Consider the following 18,465-nt stretch of genomic DNA (forward strand, 5'->3'; position numbering starts at 1 on the left):
TTGTCGAAACACGGTGCAAGAAAAGGACAGCAATATAATCATGAGTTATAATTGTCGTAACCGCAGCCCTTGTCATCGTTGCTTCTAAACATTTACTACTTTATTTGCAACATACTTTATTTGCAATTTTCTGGAATATTATTTATTGTGACATTCCTTCACTACGTCTGTCCAAAAACTGATCGTCTTTTCGCGTTTCGTTTCCATCCTGCCGCTCTCACAAGCGATCTCACCGAGTCGCTCCTCTCTTGAAATCGCGCTTCTCTGTTGATCTCTTCTCACCGTGCAATCTCTAACGTTCGCTTTTCGGCAAGCTGCGAGTCTCTCAATTGTCGATAGGCTTCTCGTTCTATCGCTATTTCTCTCTTTATCTTTCCCTCTCGCGACCATTTCTATGCTACGCTTTAGTGCTAATAATTCTTTTGTTTTAAATTTAAGTTCTAAATTCTTATTTTTATTATTGTTGTTATTACTATTGTTCTTATTATTATTACTATTATTATTATTATTATTATTATTATTACTATTATTCTCTACAATAATACCACCGACAAACCGACGTGACACTTCGAACAAAATGAGTTTCAAAAGTTGTCTCCTTATTTCAAATGAAAATACGTTAAACACTAGCGCCATCTCTATAATGATTCGCTTACTACACTGGCACAGAGAAGAAACTGCTAAACCCCCTTTTTGTTTTTCTTTGCAGATTCCAATGCGTATTGTTTTATGTACTTCTCACATCTTTTGCATTGATTTGAAAACTTATAAAATGATTTTCCTGTGTGTTTTGTCCAATTATTCTCACAAAATCTTGCCTCACACTTCCTTCGCCATTTGTATTTAGAAAGGTTGTTTACATCGAAGCAGCAGTGAACAGAGCTTACTTTGACAGGAGTGTTCGCCTCACTGGTAAATGACAGTACTTTCGTGTGGGACACTTTTGTAACGCCAGTGTCACGTCGGTTTGTCGGTGATAATACGTCATCTATTGAGCAAACCAGTGAAGCTGTTGAGCTTTTTTCTATATTCTACCCAAATAACCAAATCGGCCTTAACCCACTGTAAAGCCACTTCAAACCCAAGTGGGTTAGTGAAGGTCGATTCAGTCGTTAACCCACCAAATTTTAGAACAATCGGAGCTGTCAGTTCCGATCATATGTATTGACCTTGTCCGCCCTCGGCCCACCTTTTCCAAAAATGTTGACGAGGAAAAGATGGATCAAGGACAGGCTAGGGTCAATATGCTTAACAGGATTTTAACACGTCGATTACTTTAACTCATTCACTTACATCACTGCATAACTTCGGCAATATTATTAATCTATAAACTGTGCACTCACCCGCGAAATGGATGAGTCCATTTGCAAGTAAACAAACACACACAAATATGTTTTACAACAAACGAAATTAAGCCCGCACGTTTAATCGCTTCCTTTGCATAATTCATCACATTTTGGGGTGATACATGTTGAGCAAATACATATTGAGCAAAAAACTTACTTTAACAACATTGAAGTGGCCGCTTCTGTGGCCGTGTGGTTTAGGGCGGTGGCAACGCTCATCCGATGCGATTTTATAGAACGAGATTTAGATGGGATATGACCGATAACGTCGGACGTGCGATTTCGTCGTCCGGCGTTATCGGTCATATCCCATACAAAAATTTGACAGGCCGTCCGATAAAATCGCATTCGATGGAGCACAGACACGGGCCTTAACCCACCAAACTGGCAGTGCTTTAGCTTTGTCTGATGCAACTGGATTTTTAGTACAGGAAATTGGTGGCGTTTTCGGTATCTTAGTTATTTGGGTATTTTCTATTTTTTTTGTTATATTTTGTTTACATACTGTTGTACTTATTTACATTGCACGCACTGTACAGGAATATACAAACCTTGGTCCAATCGTAATGACGTTCATTTGTTTACATTTAATTTTGTTCCGTAGGTCGGAAGCGTCGTAGGCAAAAAAATTCTAATATCTGCGGTGCATGTTTTGAACACAATCTTAACGTTGTAATTCTTTCACTTCAAATTATATGGTAAGCATAATATAATATAATCTCATAGCATACGTAAAGCTTAATATAGTCCAACGGAATGATAGAAAAAGTAAAGGAATCGATAAATATGCTTCAAAAACCAAGTGCGTTGGTTTACAGTTTTATTTGAATCATTTTTATGATTATAATTATCAGTACTAGCGTATCAAATGCGACCATCTAGTGGAGATTAGCTACTTTGCGGAGAATTCACTTGTAAAGGTTGCAAACTATGCCATTGAGTATGCTGCCGGAATTTTGCAGATACATATTTTCACTAAAATTCACCATTAGCTGCTTGCACTTGCCGTACGCAGAAAGGATAGAGCGAGGATATTCGTAGCCTAGACTATCTGGGTCCCATTTAATACGGATAGTGTATATCACATCCGGAAAGAAGACAATTTGTTCGGTCAAGCTCAGTTGCAGGCTATCATTGAATGCAACATCACAGATAAGGTGTTCCTTATGATAGATCTTCTTCCGATCATTGCTATGTTTAGAAGAAATTTCAACAGTTAGTTTTTCTGTGTACGTCTCCTGTCGCACTTCCGATACTTTTAGCTGCGGAAGAAGCCGACTGTTCAGGCTTAGCGATTTTATCACGATAAATCGGTTCGTACTAATATTGACTTCGAAGTCCATCTCATCCCCGATAATCAGTGGACTAACTGCTTTATAATGGATGCGATGTACAGGTATCCAACCTGTATTGTCGCCTGCAATAGGTGTAAAGTTGGTAAAACTGCATCCAACAATCGTGTCTTTCAATGTATCGGGTAATTCAATATCTTGCAGAACTGTTTTCATACTATCACTGTTGATTTCTAACCGATTTTGTTCGCACTCCGTAATACACCAGGCACGTATCATACATATTATATTATCCTTAACATCAAAGTTATCTTCCAGTATCAGATCGACACAATTTTTCGATAGATGATGGCTTCTTTCCAGGATGATGTTACTCAAGCTCATTCCCGATGAAAAAAAGTGTTTCAACACACACATACATGAGTATATAATATCGTCCAAGTTCATCCTGTACGCTATGTCTAATATTTTCAGCACGTTGTTTGGTTTGATGTTTTTTCCGAAGTAGTTGACGCATTTTTCGTGCAAGCTATCAATCATGTACTTTTCTGCGCAATAATACAGTTCCAACAGCTCCTCAATGTTTTGTATGCCATCAAAATCGACTGCTCCAACGTAGATGTAATCCAGCATGCGCTCAAAAACTCTGGAATTGATATCCGCTATTTGTACCGTCTGCATTTCGGCGAGTGCCCCGTAGAACATGGCTTCGAAAACTGGGCTCGCGGCTGACAGGATAAGCTTGTGGCAATGATAAACATCTTCATCTACGCTGAATGAACAATCGACTAGGTGTTTCTTTTTTCGCATCTCGTTGAACCGTTGCCCGAAATCAGTGTGTTGATTTTCCAACACTCCCTGTACGGATGCACCCTGTAGGAACGAGATATCAAAAACAAAATCATTATCTATCAAACACTCATTTTTGTTTCATGTACAACTCCTCATAACATCCCGCATGGGCAACCATCAATTGAAACGATAAATTCAGTATGCATTGATATAAAGTAATCGCAAGGCTTTAACTAATCATTCCCACCGTAAAACTGAAGTGGTTGAAAATCCGTGCCTCGCGTTCATGTAGACAAAAGGATCAGCGAAGATTAAACACCATTTCTGATTGTTGTCAACCCTTGAGCAGTGTTGCAAGTAGAAGAACCTCTGAGCACAAGTAAATATTTGCTTTATTATGTGCTCGCCTTCAACACTATTCCAAATTAAACCTTTTGCAGTCCCAAGATTTTTAGAAGATGATGGGTCGGCCTGGGTCTAATTACCGAATGGGTTAAGATTGTTATAACTATTCGCAATAGTAACGTACTAGCTAGCTGGAATAATCAATTAATTTATGGACAACTGTATTTTGCATTATAAATACAAATTAACAGGGAAAAATAATTTATATATATTTATTATTGCTTGCCGTTAGGTGAATAAAAATTTTAACAAACAAAAAAAAAATGATTGTCAAACTGGGAACGGGTTCGCCCATTGGCTACGTCCAAATAATGGATAAGCGTAGAACAAATGAAAGCGTATAAGCGAAACAACGAAGCATAGCTTTGGCAGGTCAATGTCCAATGATACCTAAGCGTAATCAACTTCTTTTTCTTGCTGCAGAGCAGATCAGGTTTAGTCGGTGTGCAGGTATTCGAACTGCCGTGCCTCCCTTGCACGCGACCATTTCCAAAAGGTGATACAGTTCTTTTTTTCTGTACGCAAACCCATCATCATTTGTAGTTGAAGGCACATGTACCCAGCCATATGCAGCCGTTCTGGTTATGGAAGTTATGTATTCAATATCTGTATTCACGAGCGGTAGCCATAACCTTGCCTTGATACACAGCAAAAAGCAAACACAGACACGCTGTGTAACGTATTCACGCAATCATGGACGAAGCGAGAGGAACCAAAACCTGTACAACTTGAACTTGAACTCCATTCCATCCAACGCTGATGCTCTGCACGTTGCGATCATCGCTAGTTTGTTCATTGATCCGACGTCGCTTTTCGACGGGGGGAGCTTTACAGCTTCAAGGAGCCTGTGCTGGTTGTTTTAATTTTTTACTGAACGGAAAACGTCTAGGTTTATACTAGGCTTTGAAATGATTGTTCTTCGTTTTTTCATAACTTATTCTATAGGTTTTGTTGTTGTCGTTGTGTGGCAAGGCTTACCTGGGAACACATGTTGTCACGATGTTCAAGATGCTAAATGAATGGAGACAGTAGAAACCTTTGCTTACAACTTAACACAAACTTTTCGTTACGGCCGACGCTTCAATCTCCACCGCCATGCAAGCAGCAGCTACGCAGACAGAACGAGAAAAATCAATTGTTGTTCACAAACTTGGATTATGTAAGATTGTTACACTGCCAATAAGAACCTTGCCTCGTAAACACACCGTAGCACACTTATGTTACGATTTATATATTATAGCCAAGCCATAGCTATCATCCAGAGGTAAACACGATAGACTGAAACACAGCTTTGTTTAAGAATGAATGACCGCTGATAAACTGGGATGGGTAATTGTGGTTGTCTGAATCGTTTCGATTCTTGTTCTGTGTACGATAGAAAAATGCGACTCGCGAAGATGTTACATAGGATTTGTGCAACTCAATGTTGAAAGTTTAAACTGTAGCGGATACCACGTAATAACACAATTTTTGTTTTGCACATATCAAATAATCAACGGAACTGTATCCTACCCACGGCAGCAAACCAGCACAGACGCTTTGCAGCGCCGGGGATGCAGTGAAAATGATTTTATGTTTCTGCTTTCTGCTTGTACCGCGCTGACGACGCAAATACGACGTCGGCGCACTCTGCTGGCACGGTTGTTGGGGCTACTCTAAACAGAAATAATTCTACAGCACGCGCGTTAGAACAGCTGTGTGTGTTGGTAGGATTGCCGATGGTTTGATAGAACGAAGCGATATACCCGTGCAACGAGCCTACGCACACTAATAAAACCGAACGCACGCATACGTATAAGGGAATAACTGTGTAAAAGATATGTAACAGAGGTGTTGTAATATTGGATTGGAATAGTGGCAAAGTTGTGGCAAAATGCGTAATCACCAGCTGGTGAACAATAAACTACGAGAATATTATTTGTCTCGCTAGTTGATGGTGTCAAATCTGAATACGAACTGTAGCTGTTGTTTTGATCATGTTGCTATTTGCCACACTACTACATCTGGCTGATGTTTACGTTTTCGTTGCTGACCTACAAAGAGATTCAGACCGAAAATATGTAAATGTGTGTATAAATATTAACAGTGCTACTAATAGCATCAGCTAAAGCCATACAATCAAGGCATCACAAACACTCAAAAGTAAAATTAAGCTCGAATCGTTTCTGATGGTGCAATTTAAATTATCTTTATTTTGGTTGCGCGCGTTTAAACGTCACGTGTAACGTAGTATGTGTGAAATCAGTACTATCGTTATCAGCTGTTTCTGCGACTATGTTTGCATGTGTGGATGTTACATTGCATAGAAAAAAAGTAAACAATTAAACAGTAACAATGTGCGTTTTTCATGACAGCAACGTCTATCGAAAGCTATTGCACGATTAACGAAATTGATGAATAAGACAATATGTGGATGCAACAAATAAGTACATATTGGGTACAAGTGTTGGTTTAAAATAATTGTTTTGTTAAATTTAGAATTTAATATTCTTTCAAGAGAACTTTGGAGTTGGGTTCACAAACGAACTCATTTACCTTCTGTAAAGAGATGAAAGAGGTTCTCACCAGATCCAAAGCCTTTATAACACTTACATTTGTGTTATTTATTTTTATATTATATTCTTTAACAACAACTTTTATAAAATAGAAAATAGATAATCGTAAAACAATATTGAACGCATATATCGACTTGAAAGTTGGCTTCTGCCAACAATACAAGAAACTGGACATTTATTACAACAAAATGAATATGTAATTCAAATATCCAAAACGAATATAAAGAGGGATACCACGTGTGATTCAAGTTATGAATCTGTAGCGGCTTTTCTATTGGCCTTATAATTTACAAAAGTAGAACGTCGATTATCCGGGACGGATTAACCGGCGGGCGGCTTAACTGTTTGCATAAATCTGACAGCTGTTCAATCGAGGCGAACTTTAGCAGCGATAGTCAAGTTAGTAAACACATTTATAATATTACATTATTTATAATATAATTTTTGCAGGTTAGGTGGAAAATATACCGTCAGTATTTTTTGAGCAGGTTTGAGTTATAGGAATTAAGAATAACAATCAAAAGGAATACGCGATTTTCAACCAACCTGTAAGGCAGAGGTGCCCAACCTGTAATCTGTGGTACAAATAGACATGGACCGCAAAAGTTTTGATTTTTAGAGGTTGGTTAGAAGATATATTGATAATAGTATTTTGCTAACAAATTTTTTCACACATTATAAATTTCTTCTTCTTTTGCTTATCAACCGTTGTCAGACAAGTTTTCCCTGTATTACTAAGGCTTCATCCATCGATTACGTAACACTAAAATTGCAATTTTTCAACCTAGTATCCCTTAAGGTGCTGTCAGACACACCGACAACCCACCGTAACGAAACAGTTGCACAACCGAAAAGTAATGCTTGTTATTGTAAACAAACAAAAAGTGAGTTTTGTTGTTCTCAATTTGATAGAGAATAGCATGAATATTTAAGCTTGATTTGTGTTAAATTGATGTTTGGCACTGTATCAATTTCGTTAGGATTTTGCCCGCCGACGCGTGGACCAAAATCGTAGCGTTACAATGTGTTAAGGATACTAACATGGTAGCAACGCAATCAGCAAAGTAACCGTTTAGAACAGTTTTTAGCCTGTGTGTATGCAATCCACAACGCATTGTGTTCTACATTGATTGCATTGCTTCAAATTGGTTGCCCATCTAGAACGGGAGACCAATGCAACATTACAATATTTTCAATGAAATTGGTGTACATTTCAACGCGTATGAGTGTTTAAATGCGTCAATTTGGCAAGTAATGTTGATCCTGTACATTAACGAAAAAAAACTACTTTAATTGTTAAATTATCAATGCGTTCTGATCAGTTACATTGCTATCGATTGGACACAGATCGGAGAAGCGTTATCAAAATTACATACATTCAGGGGCTGCAATTCGGCGTTACTGATTGCATTGCTGATTGCGTTGCTACCGTCTAAAGGGCCTTTTACATTTCATCTGTTGATTTTTTCGTTACGACGGTTTTTTGGTGTGTCTGGCAGCGGTCTAACCGTTGTCTTAATGACCAAATTTACATCTTTATCTCTACGACCGGCATATCCGGGTATCCCATACATTTCGTACAGGAAGTTATATTGTTTCATATGAGAACTTCAATAACTTTGACTGTATTGTATATGATACAATACAGCGCCTACCACAACTATATGGGCAGTCGTTTTTCGCGATTTGCGGAAAATCCATAGGAGACAGATAAAAACAGTAAATGTACGAGTTGTGCAGAATACTAGGAATAATACCTATTTCACATCTTCGTATAATTTTTCAAAAATTTTAAACAGATTTTTACACGACTTATAACGAAAAACTTTATGGTCGTACCATAACTATAAAGACACTTTGAAAAAAAGGTTTTATGTGCTAACTAACGCATTTAAAAATCGTTCAAAAATATAAATAACATGTTCTAGAAAGGTTTTAAAAGAAATACATTTTTGAACGATTTCAAAAAGTGTTTTTATTGCTTATTTTAAGGTTTTATAAGTTTTATAAGAGTAATTAACAAAAAAAAAATCAATATAAAAACATTTAACAAAAATATATTTTCGCCTGTAATAATTGTTTTGAAAATGCGAACCAAAGTATGTATAAAGATTTTCAAAAATTATTTTGAAATTGCCATGAAAACCTTATCAATTTTGTGAACAACGGCTCAAAACTGATCCGATCAAACAAAAGCGACATAAAAACCTCAACAACGATATTTTAGCAGAATCTAAATAACTGCTGTTGTTACATACATAGTTAAGGTATATAATGCTAGCAAGTTATATTTTTCTTCCCACCACCAACTTCACCATCGATAGTGTTGTGTACAGAAACAGTGCAGTGTAACCGAGACTCGATGCTGTCGTGGAACTGACAATTCGCGAGAGAGAGAGAGAGAGAGAGAGAGAGAGAGAGAGAGAGAGAGATAGAGAGAGAGAGAGAGAGAGACAGAGAGAGACAGAGAGCAATTTTTTTTTGCGGCGTGGAAGGATGGGGTAATTAAGAAGCCTCAAATTTCGGCTTTGGGAGATTTTTTGTACTGAAGACTAATAAAAATGTTACTGTTTGTGCATTGAAAGGAATTATGGAAGCATTTATTATGTATACATCACATTACGAACAAATTTAGCACTGTTGCTAGGAATTTGGGCTTCATTTCTTATATATCCCTCAAACTACGAACAAACATCAGCAATGTCGATAAAAGGGCTCAGATTGTTTGAAACGGATCGGGTTTGAAAGGAATTGGATTAGTATTAATCCTAGTATTAAACCTGGTTGATAATCGTGCTTCGCTTTGAATTGCATGCCGTCTTCTGTGAATCGTATGCCATAACGATGAGTACCGCTAGATTGATTGAATTGTTTCCCGCTACTGCGGTGATCTCCTGGATGCGCTGGTATGATAATCTTCTTAAATGCTGCTACTTTATTCCTCTTACATAGTACTGAATTTTGCTTCAACAGGGGGTATAGGCTCTTCAGCGTGATCATTCATAGTCATCATTTAGTGTTGTTGATAAAGGAGCTTGTGACTCGTCAGTCGATGCCAAAATGTCATGGCTTGTGTCTTTGCTTTGTTTACGCCTTCTTCTACTCAGTAGCGTAATGTGGCAAGATTTTCAAAGATCGCTGGGTGCTACATCTTAGTTGTATTCAGCACTTCGTACTATACTGTAGGAGGACTATAGGAGCTTGTGGACGAGCCATTACCGTCATGTTCTGGTTAACCTAAGTACGACGAAGGAGTACTGTGACGTAGTAGGAAAGCTGCTCATGAGAGGTGACTGTCTCAGCAACTAATTCCGGTCGACATCCGGAATACTGGAAGAAGGTGCACCGATCTTGGAGGTGCTTGAGGGTGCCTAAGTCAATTGCCTTGTTCTTTTGACAGCTGGTTGATACGGAAGCGTGGAGAGGCATTTTGGGCTTGCTAAGTTCTCAGCTATCGCGGATCGACCTATCGATGCTGGTTGGTTTCTTCTTCTTTGGCACAACTATCGTTGTCGGTCAAGGCCTGACTGTCCCCCTGGTGAAGTGAGCTTGGCTTTCTTTGACTTATTGTTACCATATTAGGATAGTCAGTCCTACGTATGGGAGCATGGTCTATTCGGGGCTTGAATCCATGACGGGCATGTTGTTAAGTCGTACGAGTTGGCGACTGTACCACCAGACCGGTCCTAAATCTAGGAATATATTAATGCAACGACCATGAAAATGTGCATACATTATCTTAAACTTATGTTTTATCAGAAAATGTATTAAATCTTTTAAGTTTTTATCTATTTTTATGTTTTTTTCATGAAATAAATACATGGTTATTCTCGTGCAATTTTAAAATGTTCGGGTAAGACGGACACCTGATATGGGAAAGATAGATACCATGAAGGGTAAGATGGACACCTTTAGAAAACGTTAGAAATTGAAGCGGTTTATAGTATCCACGATCCTTCCTGCGGATAATCACCTGCTCTATGCGGACGACACCAAAATCTTTCGGCAAATCCAGGGACCAGACGACCATCGCATACTCCAGGCTTCACTAGAAGAATTCGATAACTGGTGCACGCGAAACTCCTTAACCATTTGTGTTGATAAGTGTGTTACCATCACCATCAGCCGTTCGCGCTCTCCAGTGCATTTCGACTACACGCTAAACGGGCAAACTTTGCAGAGAGTCGATTGTGTCAAGGACTTGGGTGTTTTCGTCGACGCGAGACTCACGTTTGAGCAACACCTTGATCACGTTGTGACAAGATGCAGTCAATTGTTAGGCTTAGTCGTTAACATGACTCGCGAGCTCTCTGACCCAATCTGCACCAAAACTCTTTATTGTGCTCTTATTCGATCAGTGCTGGAGTATGGCAGCGTTGTGTGGTGGCCCTCCTCTGCTCGGGGGGTTGCGCGCTTGGAGTCCATCCAGCGTAGGGCTACCCGTTTCGCGCTCCGTTCGTGGGGCAGCAACAACGACTACACAACAAGGTGTTTGTTGCTCGGGTTACCCCAACTCGACGACCGAATACGAAATGCTAGGCTGGCTTTTATCGTTGGGCTTCTCAATGGTAGCATCGACTGTCCGGTTTTGCTCTCGTCGATACAGCTGTACGTGCCTGCAAGAACTCTCCGCCCTCGGGCGATGCTGGCCATCCCAGAGACAAGGACCGCCTTCGCCTCCCGAGACCCGTTTTTGCGTATATGTCTTGCTCTGAATGCGGAATCTGATGCGTATGAGCCCGGCATGACGATGGCAAATGTGTTGAGTCGCATTAATTTACTTCGCGCCTCTCGCCAGAATCTTTAGCGTCCTTGTAATTGTTATTGTTGTTATTATTGTGTTATTGTAACGGGTGTGACTATTTTTGTTATATTCCTATTGTACCCTTACATATATCGAGAGGGCTTATGAGGTCCGTCGATCATTTAATAAATATACAAATATACAAATATTTTAATATATTCCATTGATTTCTACGTCCAGGTACGTTAATAAACCAATTCTGGGCCAGTTGCATCGACGGTTATTACAGTCGTTAATTTAGGAATTGTAAGCGCCGCTTCTAACACCTCGAATAATGCAGAATCTAAAGCATTATTGAAATATCGGGCACTAACAGCTGACGTTGCACCAGCTTACAGAACAACAGGCAACTTCCTTTAGGAATTTATTCCGCGGAAAGTCCATGACAAAAGCATGTTTGAGGGACATTTTAGTAGGTGAAGTCATTTTTTCCATTTAAGATTGAACTTTTTGATACTTGTAATACCATAGAATCTCTCATCTATTCCTGAACGATTTAATATAAATGCTTTCACCTTTTGTTTATTAAAATTGTCCAATTCAGTGACTATAGATATCAGGTTTCGTGAAGAGCCTCGCCAGCGTCGAGCGAGTAATATAATAACGAATGGCTACTATTTTGACCAGTGTTTCATTTCTCGCTTATTTCAATATTTTCTCTAGTTGCTGGATGATTTATATCTTCAAAATACCCTTATTTAAGGTGATTAATGAGTTCTGCAAAATAAAAAAAATTTGGTGTCCTTCATTCTCTACGACAAAGTGTCCGTCTTTCCCGCTTTAGTGTCAGGATGTTTAAACCACCAGCAAGCGAGATTATTTTTTGTTTCATTCTCTCTTATTTCGCCGGTTTTTTGCTAAATAATCACGACATCTCATCCATGTAATAAAATTTCCGAAAATATAAACAATCCAAGTTACAGAGCTTAAGATTGGCAGTATTCAAATTAGATCCACAAGGATGAGCACGATTGAAAATTTATTTTCCTCGTGCATTTAATCAATTTTATATATATTATGAAAAAAATGTTCTCAAATGTGTTGTTTTGCTTGCAGTTTAAATTGTTGAATTATTCGAAAATTACCTTTTTCATGCATTTATAAGAAGTGTCCATCTTAGCCGCAGTGTCCGTCTTTACCTACCTTCCTCTAGAGATAAGACATTTAAGATACCAACTTAATACTAATATTCCATTTTTTATTTCATTTTGTAGGGTTTTCCACACTAAAATATGCAATCTTCCCGCCTTCCTTATTTCGTAACTCTTTTCATAGCAGTCGTTTTGCAATATTTACCAAATGAAAAAAGTACCTCAAAAAGGCCTTTGGAAAATGTATGTGACTACGACCGTAACATACTTTGTCCGGAATGCGTCTCAAGTGGCTTGGAGTGTAATAAATTTGATGATTTATTTAAACTGCAGGATGATAATGTATTCAACATTATCAATAACATTTTCAATTCACACACTACTAGAATTGGTACAATTGTTCAGGAAAATAAATTAGCAGTGATGAAACATTTAAACCGTGATAACACTATCGAAAAATTGTTACAAGAATACTGTGACGCTTATTCGCTGACAAAACAAAACTGCCGTTGGGCACAGCACGATGGAAGTGTAGATCGAGCAAAAGAATTTATTACGACATCAATCCTTGATAGTGCAAGGGTTGAAGGATGCATCTTTTGTCCAGCCACAAACAATCGGCAAAGTTTGCAACGTTTTCTAAGCTTATTCGACTCGACTGATAATGAGCTGTGGAATTTGCTTGCTGTACGCACAAATGTAGAGCCGCTGCTCATCAAACTGTTAACTGTTAATTATCACGATGGGCCGCCGTTATATGTTCCAAAACTTTTGCACACATTTGGCTTCTCCATTATTGAAACCTATGAAGGAAAAACGTTGGAACATTATTACGATTTCCCGTTCGTGACTCGTATGGGCATTGCTGCTGAGCTCATCAGGGCAGCATTTAAGTTCACGGAAGGAATACACGGATTTCGGTAAGTGCAAACATTAGCCAAACTCAAACGAATTGGAATGTACGGCAGGAAATTAATGTATGATTGGTACCAGTGTTTTTTTAACAGATATAAATCCAGATAACGTGGTAGTAAATCTTAAAAACGATAGCAAGCAAGTGTACGTATCCATCGTCGATTTAGATAATGTCATTTTACTGGATAGCTGGGCGGAAGTATTTCTTACGAAAAATACGCATCATGTGCACAGTAAAATCGAATGCAACGGATGCTTTGCTTACGTCCAGGAAGATGTTTGCCGCTATCAAAATAGTGATTTGAATTTGTTTGCCACATGTCAGGTAAGTGTAAAAGACCCTTGTACTGCCAGCTTCATTTTCGCTTATTATATTAGTGAAAGATAAATAAAAAGTCAGAACAAATTGAGTGATAAATATGTATGTTATATTTTTATAAAACAATCCCTTCTTTATTTAAATGGAATTAACGCACGTGCAGCCGGTTCAATTAGGCGTTATCCATCAATTACGTAACGCAAAAATTGCAAAATTTGGACCCCCTCTCCCTGTCTAGTGTAACAAACTGTAACGTTGGAAGAAGCCCCCTCTCCTCCAAATTACGTAACGTAATCTACGTAAATTAAGTAGATAGACCCCCCTGATATAGCTTAATTTATTCAACAAAATCTGTTTTTTAATGAGTTTTTTTTACTTTATTCTGGGATAATCACAATCTTTTGAATTAACCAAACAAAAAATAACATTATATTTTATGTAACGGAAAGTTGTCCCATGCAGCAATCAAATTCAAAAAGATTCTGATAATCGTACGCTTAACATCACAGTTTGCAATGTACTTGCATCACCATCATATCACAAGCGTTTTTCTTCATCTTCTTCTTTTTTTGGCACAACAACCGCTTTCGGTCAAGCCCTGCCTGTACCCGTACCCACTAGTGTGAAGTAGGCTTGGCTTTCTTTGACTTTATGTTACCATAGCAGGATAGTCAAAATCCTACGTATGGGGGCACGGTCTATTCGGGGCTTGAGCTTGAAACCCATGACGAGCATGTTGTTAAAGTCGTTCGAGTTGACGACTGTACCACCAGACCGGCCCAACAAGCGTTTTTCATCCAGCTATATTCCTGGTCCTCCATACATATGTCCATGTTTGCAGAAATGTTTCTTTGGCTTTAAATATTGTATCATCATCAAATTGATTATTCTATTTCACATAACAAGTGATGTTTAATAAGTTACGCATGTTTTACAAATTACGAACAAAATCGGTAATGTTAGCAAGAGTTTCGGCTGCATTTTCGATGTATTTATAAAATTACGACGATCATTGACGAAAACAAAGTGTGGTCGTCGCAGTAACGGAATGCAACGTTACTGCGACGATCTTGTGTTAAGTTTTTCCGCTATGAAGTCACCAAGAAGAATTCTCATTTTAACTCATTTGTTTAAAAAAAATCATAAATTTTATTTTGCTTTGCGTAACAAAAGTTAAACTCCTCCTCTCCTCCGTGTAACAAATCGTAACGTTTGACGTTACGTCCTCCCTCCTTCCCCCCCACCCCCCTATTAGCGTTACATAATTGATGGATGACGCCTTAGATACTTTTCATGTTTGCTCATTTTTATGTTCATGTAATTATTTTCTTTTTTCTATTACATTTTTCATCTGTTTCAATTTTGTTTCATCATCCTTCATTTTTCTCTTTGATGTTTGACCGCCGTGGGTTTGCCATACCAAAGAAGACGAATCTATTATGCATTGAAAAAAAATATTCCGTTCGATAAAAAGATTAAAAAATCATAATTAAAATATGTCATTTTTTCCAACACAGTACTTACATTATATATTTGTTTTATGAATATTCTTTCCCATGTGATTACCGCAGGTAAAAGAGGCTATAATTCCTAGAAAATTTGGTTTTTCGCAAAATAGCTTTTTTTATTACTGTAATTAAAACACTCACGTTGAAAGGTTTTGTCAGACTGGGCTATCGGTTGAGTGACGCTTAGTGAGTGTACTAGTGGTAAAACATACGATTCATTTCACGATCCGACCCGGTGTCCGGTGCAAGACAACCGGAATTCGATTCCGACCCGTGGGTGGTGCAGTGATTTCGGTTCGATCCGAATGAGCAGCAGATGAAAGCAAGAAAGCATAGGCGACTCTGACCCGTTGGTGCAGTGCATTGGGGTTGGCTCTTGGATCTACTTTGGACTGACTCGACCCGAAAGGCTCGGCTGCACCAACGAATCGGAATCGCGTTTGCATTCTTGAACACCTACTGAACCTACTAGCACTTTACCGGTCGACCCGAACGACTCCGGTACGCTTACGGAAGACTCTGACTCGCACCAACATATTGCGCATACCCAATGCTGCGTAAGCAACAATGAGTCCGACTAAGCGCACCCGTTGCACTCACTGATTCATATTGTCTTGCATCCGTCTCCGAGTGAAATGAATCGTATGTCAAACCTCTACTAGAGTATACCACTGGTCTTCTAAGATTTGTCTCGTCACTTTCCAATGTAAACACCATTAAACGTAGCGTTTTGAGTCAGTTTAACATCTCGCAAGCGATGAATAATGCTGTTTACTTTGGAAAATGGCTCGGAAACCCCAGTATAGGTTTCTAAGTTTACTGACTGCTAAGGTAAAACTGCAGGTGTCTCCGCATTGTCACGTTGCTGTTAAATGTTGTACGAATAATCTATTTTTTATGCATCATTTTTTATTTCAGTTACTGCTAGAAAATTTAAATGGACACTACGCTAAAGGATTGCTTCATTACGATCGTGATGCTGAAGCATTCCCAGTGCTTGGTGAAGCTTCAAAGATGCTACAAAATCTTCTGACAGAGTGTGTTTACTGTCAACCACCGGATTGCCAAAACAGATCGCACATTTTGAAAGATATGCTTCACATCATAGATCAAACAATAATTCAATCGTAACCGCTACACTGTGCTGTTATTTTTTACACTTTCCTGCATTAATGTTACATTTTCCTCTAACTTGCCGATCCGTACGTTCGTCTTCTTCCATAGCTTGTACTTTTTGTATATATTCGCGAAGTTCTTTTAGCTCACACATGGCCTTTTTTGTTAGTTGACCTTCTGGCGTCGTACGATGCTCAAATACTAACATACCTATAGCTTCCTTTAAAGCAGCTTCTGACAGTTTCAGGCGTTCCTGCAGTAAAATAAGCAATGTATACATATTTAGAAGAGAATATTGAAACATTACAATAAAAACCCGAACACCCGATCATACCAGCAGTTCAGGAGTTTTGATCTCTCCTATGTCGTGGTTGCGGCGTGATAAATCAACTAATGCTGCATGATATTCATACAAAGCAATCCCCGTTAATCTTGATACACCCGGATCCAGTACGCGTAATATTTGCAGCATCTCTTCGCATAGTTCTAGCTTGCGTTTCAAGGCTTGACGAGGTACGTTGTGTATATCATAAGACATGCACATGTTCCGTAGCTCACCAGCAAGGCTTTGCTTTGCTTCTAGTACAAGAGAATGGTGTGGATTGAGCGTTTTTGAATGTTTTCCTATTACTTTCTCCAGGTTACGACTATCAAGAGCTGAAAGTGTAGAAAATATATTATTATATTGTAATTCGCAAATAGGTCAATATCTTCTGTAGCTCATACCACAGCTGGAAATATCGTCTCTGGCCTCGCACATGATCTGATTGACATACTCCCTAGGCAGTTGATGGCCACACGTAAGACATTCCCATTTTGGTCTGGTTGGATAGCGTACGATAGGATGGTATAACAATAAAAGTATAGAAAACCATTGAAAGTAAGCAACTACGCAGGATATTCACAATTAACTTACGTTTCTGGATGGAAAACACATAACCCATCGTCACAGGCCGTACATTTTAGTGAGCTTAAATGGGTGCCCAATTCGGTTGGATCGCTGCAGCGTGCACAGTTACATATAAAGTATTTTCCTTTTCTAAGATGCGTTTGTCTTTCAAATGTGCTCTACAAAACATGGAAAACAAAAGAAAAAGGGATGCTTTAGTTTCTGTTGCCGATGCCCATTATCCGATCCAACTTACAAATAATACCCGAGTGTAGTTATAATATAACAATTCTCCTGCTTTGATGCCGATGGACGAATATAATCGCAGCTTAGACATTCCGTCAACGGCAATCAATGTGTTCGTTTGGCAATTGTGTGTCATGAGTGATGTTTTCGGATACAGCCCTCGAGCTAAATTATTCATCTGCACTCCCTGGCTGTCCATATTTCCGCGTATCTCGAACGTATTTACATCCAAAATGCCACATATACGCTGCAGTAGCTCTCCCGTAACTGTGAGATCGTCGATCTGTTGGAAATCCTTTTCATTCAACATCGGCTCAACCACGTACTGATTGTGGATGTGCCAAATTTCTGTATCCCTGCGACTTTCGAAATGCGATTCCATGGCCATCATCTCGTTATACTTGTCTCGATCACTACGATACAGTAGGAGACAGCGAAGTGGAGTAATGATATTGAAGTGATCGAAGAGAAAATTTTTGTTCAATTTTGAGGCTTGTTCATAAAAACTGCACTCCACTGGATCGTGTCGCGAACAGTCGCGGCATAGCGGCCCCTTTAAACACACTCTAGCATATACAAGAAGAATAAGACGAGTGGGTTTAATATTAGCTTTTCTCTCTACACACACTGTGTAGTATGCTTACCTGCATGTTCTCGACGCAGGCCCAAGGCATCCCAGGCAGCTAATATCAGCATCCCAGTAGGGTCCTACAACGATTGGATCTTCGGCCAATATAAGCTCACCTGGTTTGATATCCCGATTGGCGACCAGAAACCTACGAACGAAAATCTACCCTAGAACATAAACATTACATGTGTGAGAAAAAAAGCATTTACTTGCCTGCCTAACTGATCACTTTTTCGTATTTCGCATATGTCCTCAAAATTGTTCGCCATGCTTGCCCGTGAAACAAGAAATACGTATTTTCAACCAAAAAGACAAAGGTATGTAATGCGGTTTTTTTGCTACACGCTGCGGTAAAAAATGTTTCGTTCATATGTTTCGTTGCTGTTACTGTTGCTCTACGCTTCAGGCGTAATAAGAAAACGCAACAGTAGGCCGTGATCGCGATTCACACGTGCTGCGACTGCGCATATTGTATGTTCTACAACCCAGCAGGTATTTATAGCTGACAGAAGGCACAAACATGCTATGACAAGATAGCAACCGCATTTGTCTTAACGGT

At 38.9% G+C, this 18,465-nt stretch overlaps 3 protein-coding genes across 6 annotated transcripts; 1 reads left to right on the forward strand and 2 right to left on the reverse strand.

Moving 5' to 3' along the window:
* Nucleotides 1-1,931: 1,931 nt before the first annotated feature.
* Nucleotides 1,932-17,211, forward strand: LOC120899857. 3 transcript variants are annotated; one of them, XM_040306138.1, is made up of 4 exons: nt 1,932-2,044; nt 12,409-13,205; nt 13,279-13,525; nt 15,946-17,211. In XM_040306138.1, the coding sequence occupies exons 2-4, from the start codon at nt 12,427-12,429 to the stop codon at nt 16,156-16,158; spliced, it is 1,239 nt and encodes a 412-aa protein (XP_040162072.1). In that variant the 5' UTR covers nt 1,932-2,044; nt 12,409-12,426; the 3' UTR covers nt 16,159-17,211. The 3 variants fall into 3 exon arrangements, with proteins under 3 accessions (XP_040162072.1, XP_040162074.1, XP_040162073.1); XM_040306140.1 differs by lacking the exon at nt 1,932-2,044 and adding an exon at nt 5,568-5,726; XM_040306139.1 differs by lacking the exon at nt 1,932-2,044 and adding an exon at nt 6,754-6,789.
* LOC120899855 (BTB/POZ domain-containing protein 9) lies at nt 2,132-5,548 on the reverse strand. Of its 2 annotated transcripts, none has more exons than XM_040306137.1 (3): nt 5,348-5,548; nt 4,814-4,943; nt 2,132-3,511 (listed from the first exon to the last, which is right to left on the reverse strand). In XM_040306137.1, the coding sequence occupies exons 2-3, from the start codon at nt 4,823-4,825 to the stop codon at nt 2,255-2,257; spliced, it is 1,269 nt and encodes a 422-aa protein (XP_040162071.1). In that variant the 5' UTR covers nt 4,826-4,943; nt 5,348-5,548; the 3' UTR covers nt 2,132-2,254. The 2 variants fall into 2 exon arrangements, with proteins under 2 accessions (XP_040162071.1, XP_040162070.1); XM_040306136.1 differs by having other exon boundaries at nt 5,023-5,548.
* On the reverse strand, nt 15,123-18,465 carry LOC120899854 (SET domain-containing protein SmydA-8-like). The gene is made up of 7 exons (XM_040306135.1): nt 18,120-18,465; nt 17,923-18,054; nt 17,289-17,844; nt 17,060-17,211; nt 16,870-16,964; nt 16,478-16,800; nt 15,123-16,396 (listed from the first exon to the last, which is right to left on the reverse strand). Exons 1-7 carry the CDS (start codon nt 18,173-18,175, stop codon nt 16,175-16,177), a joined length of 1,536 nt encoding a protein of 511 aa, XP_040162069.1. The 5' UTR covers nt 18,176-18,465; the 3' UTR covers nt 15,123-16,174.

This window comes from Anopheles arabiensis, chromosome 3 (assembly GCF_016920715.1).
Source record: "Anopheles arabiensis isolate DONGOLA chromosome 3, AaraD3, whole genome shotgun sequence".
Taxonomy (NCBI): Eukaryota; Metazoa; Arthropoda; class Insecta; order Diptera; family Culicidae; genus Anopheles; species Anopheles arabiensis.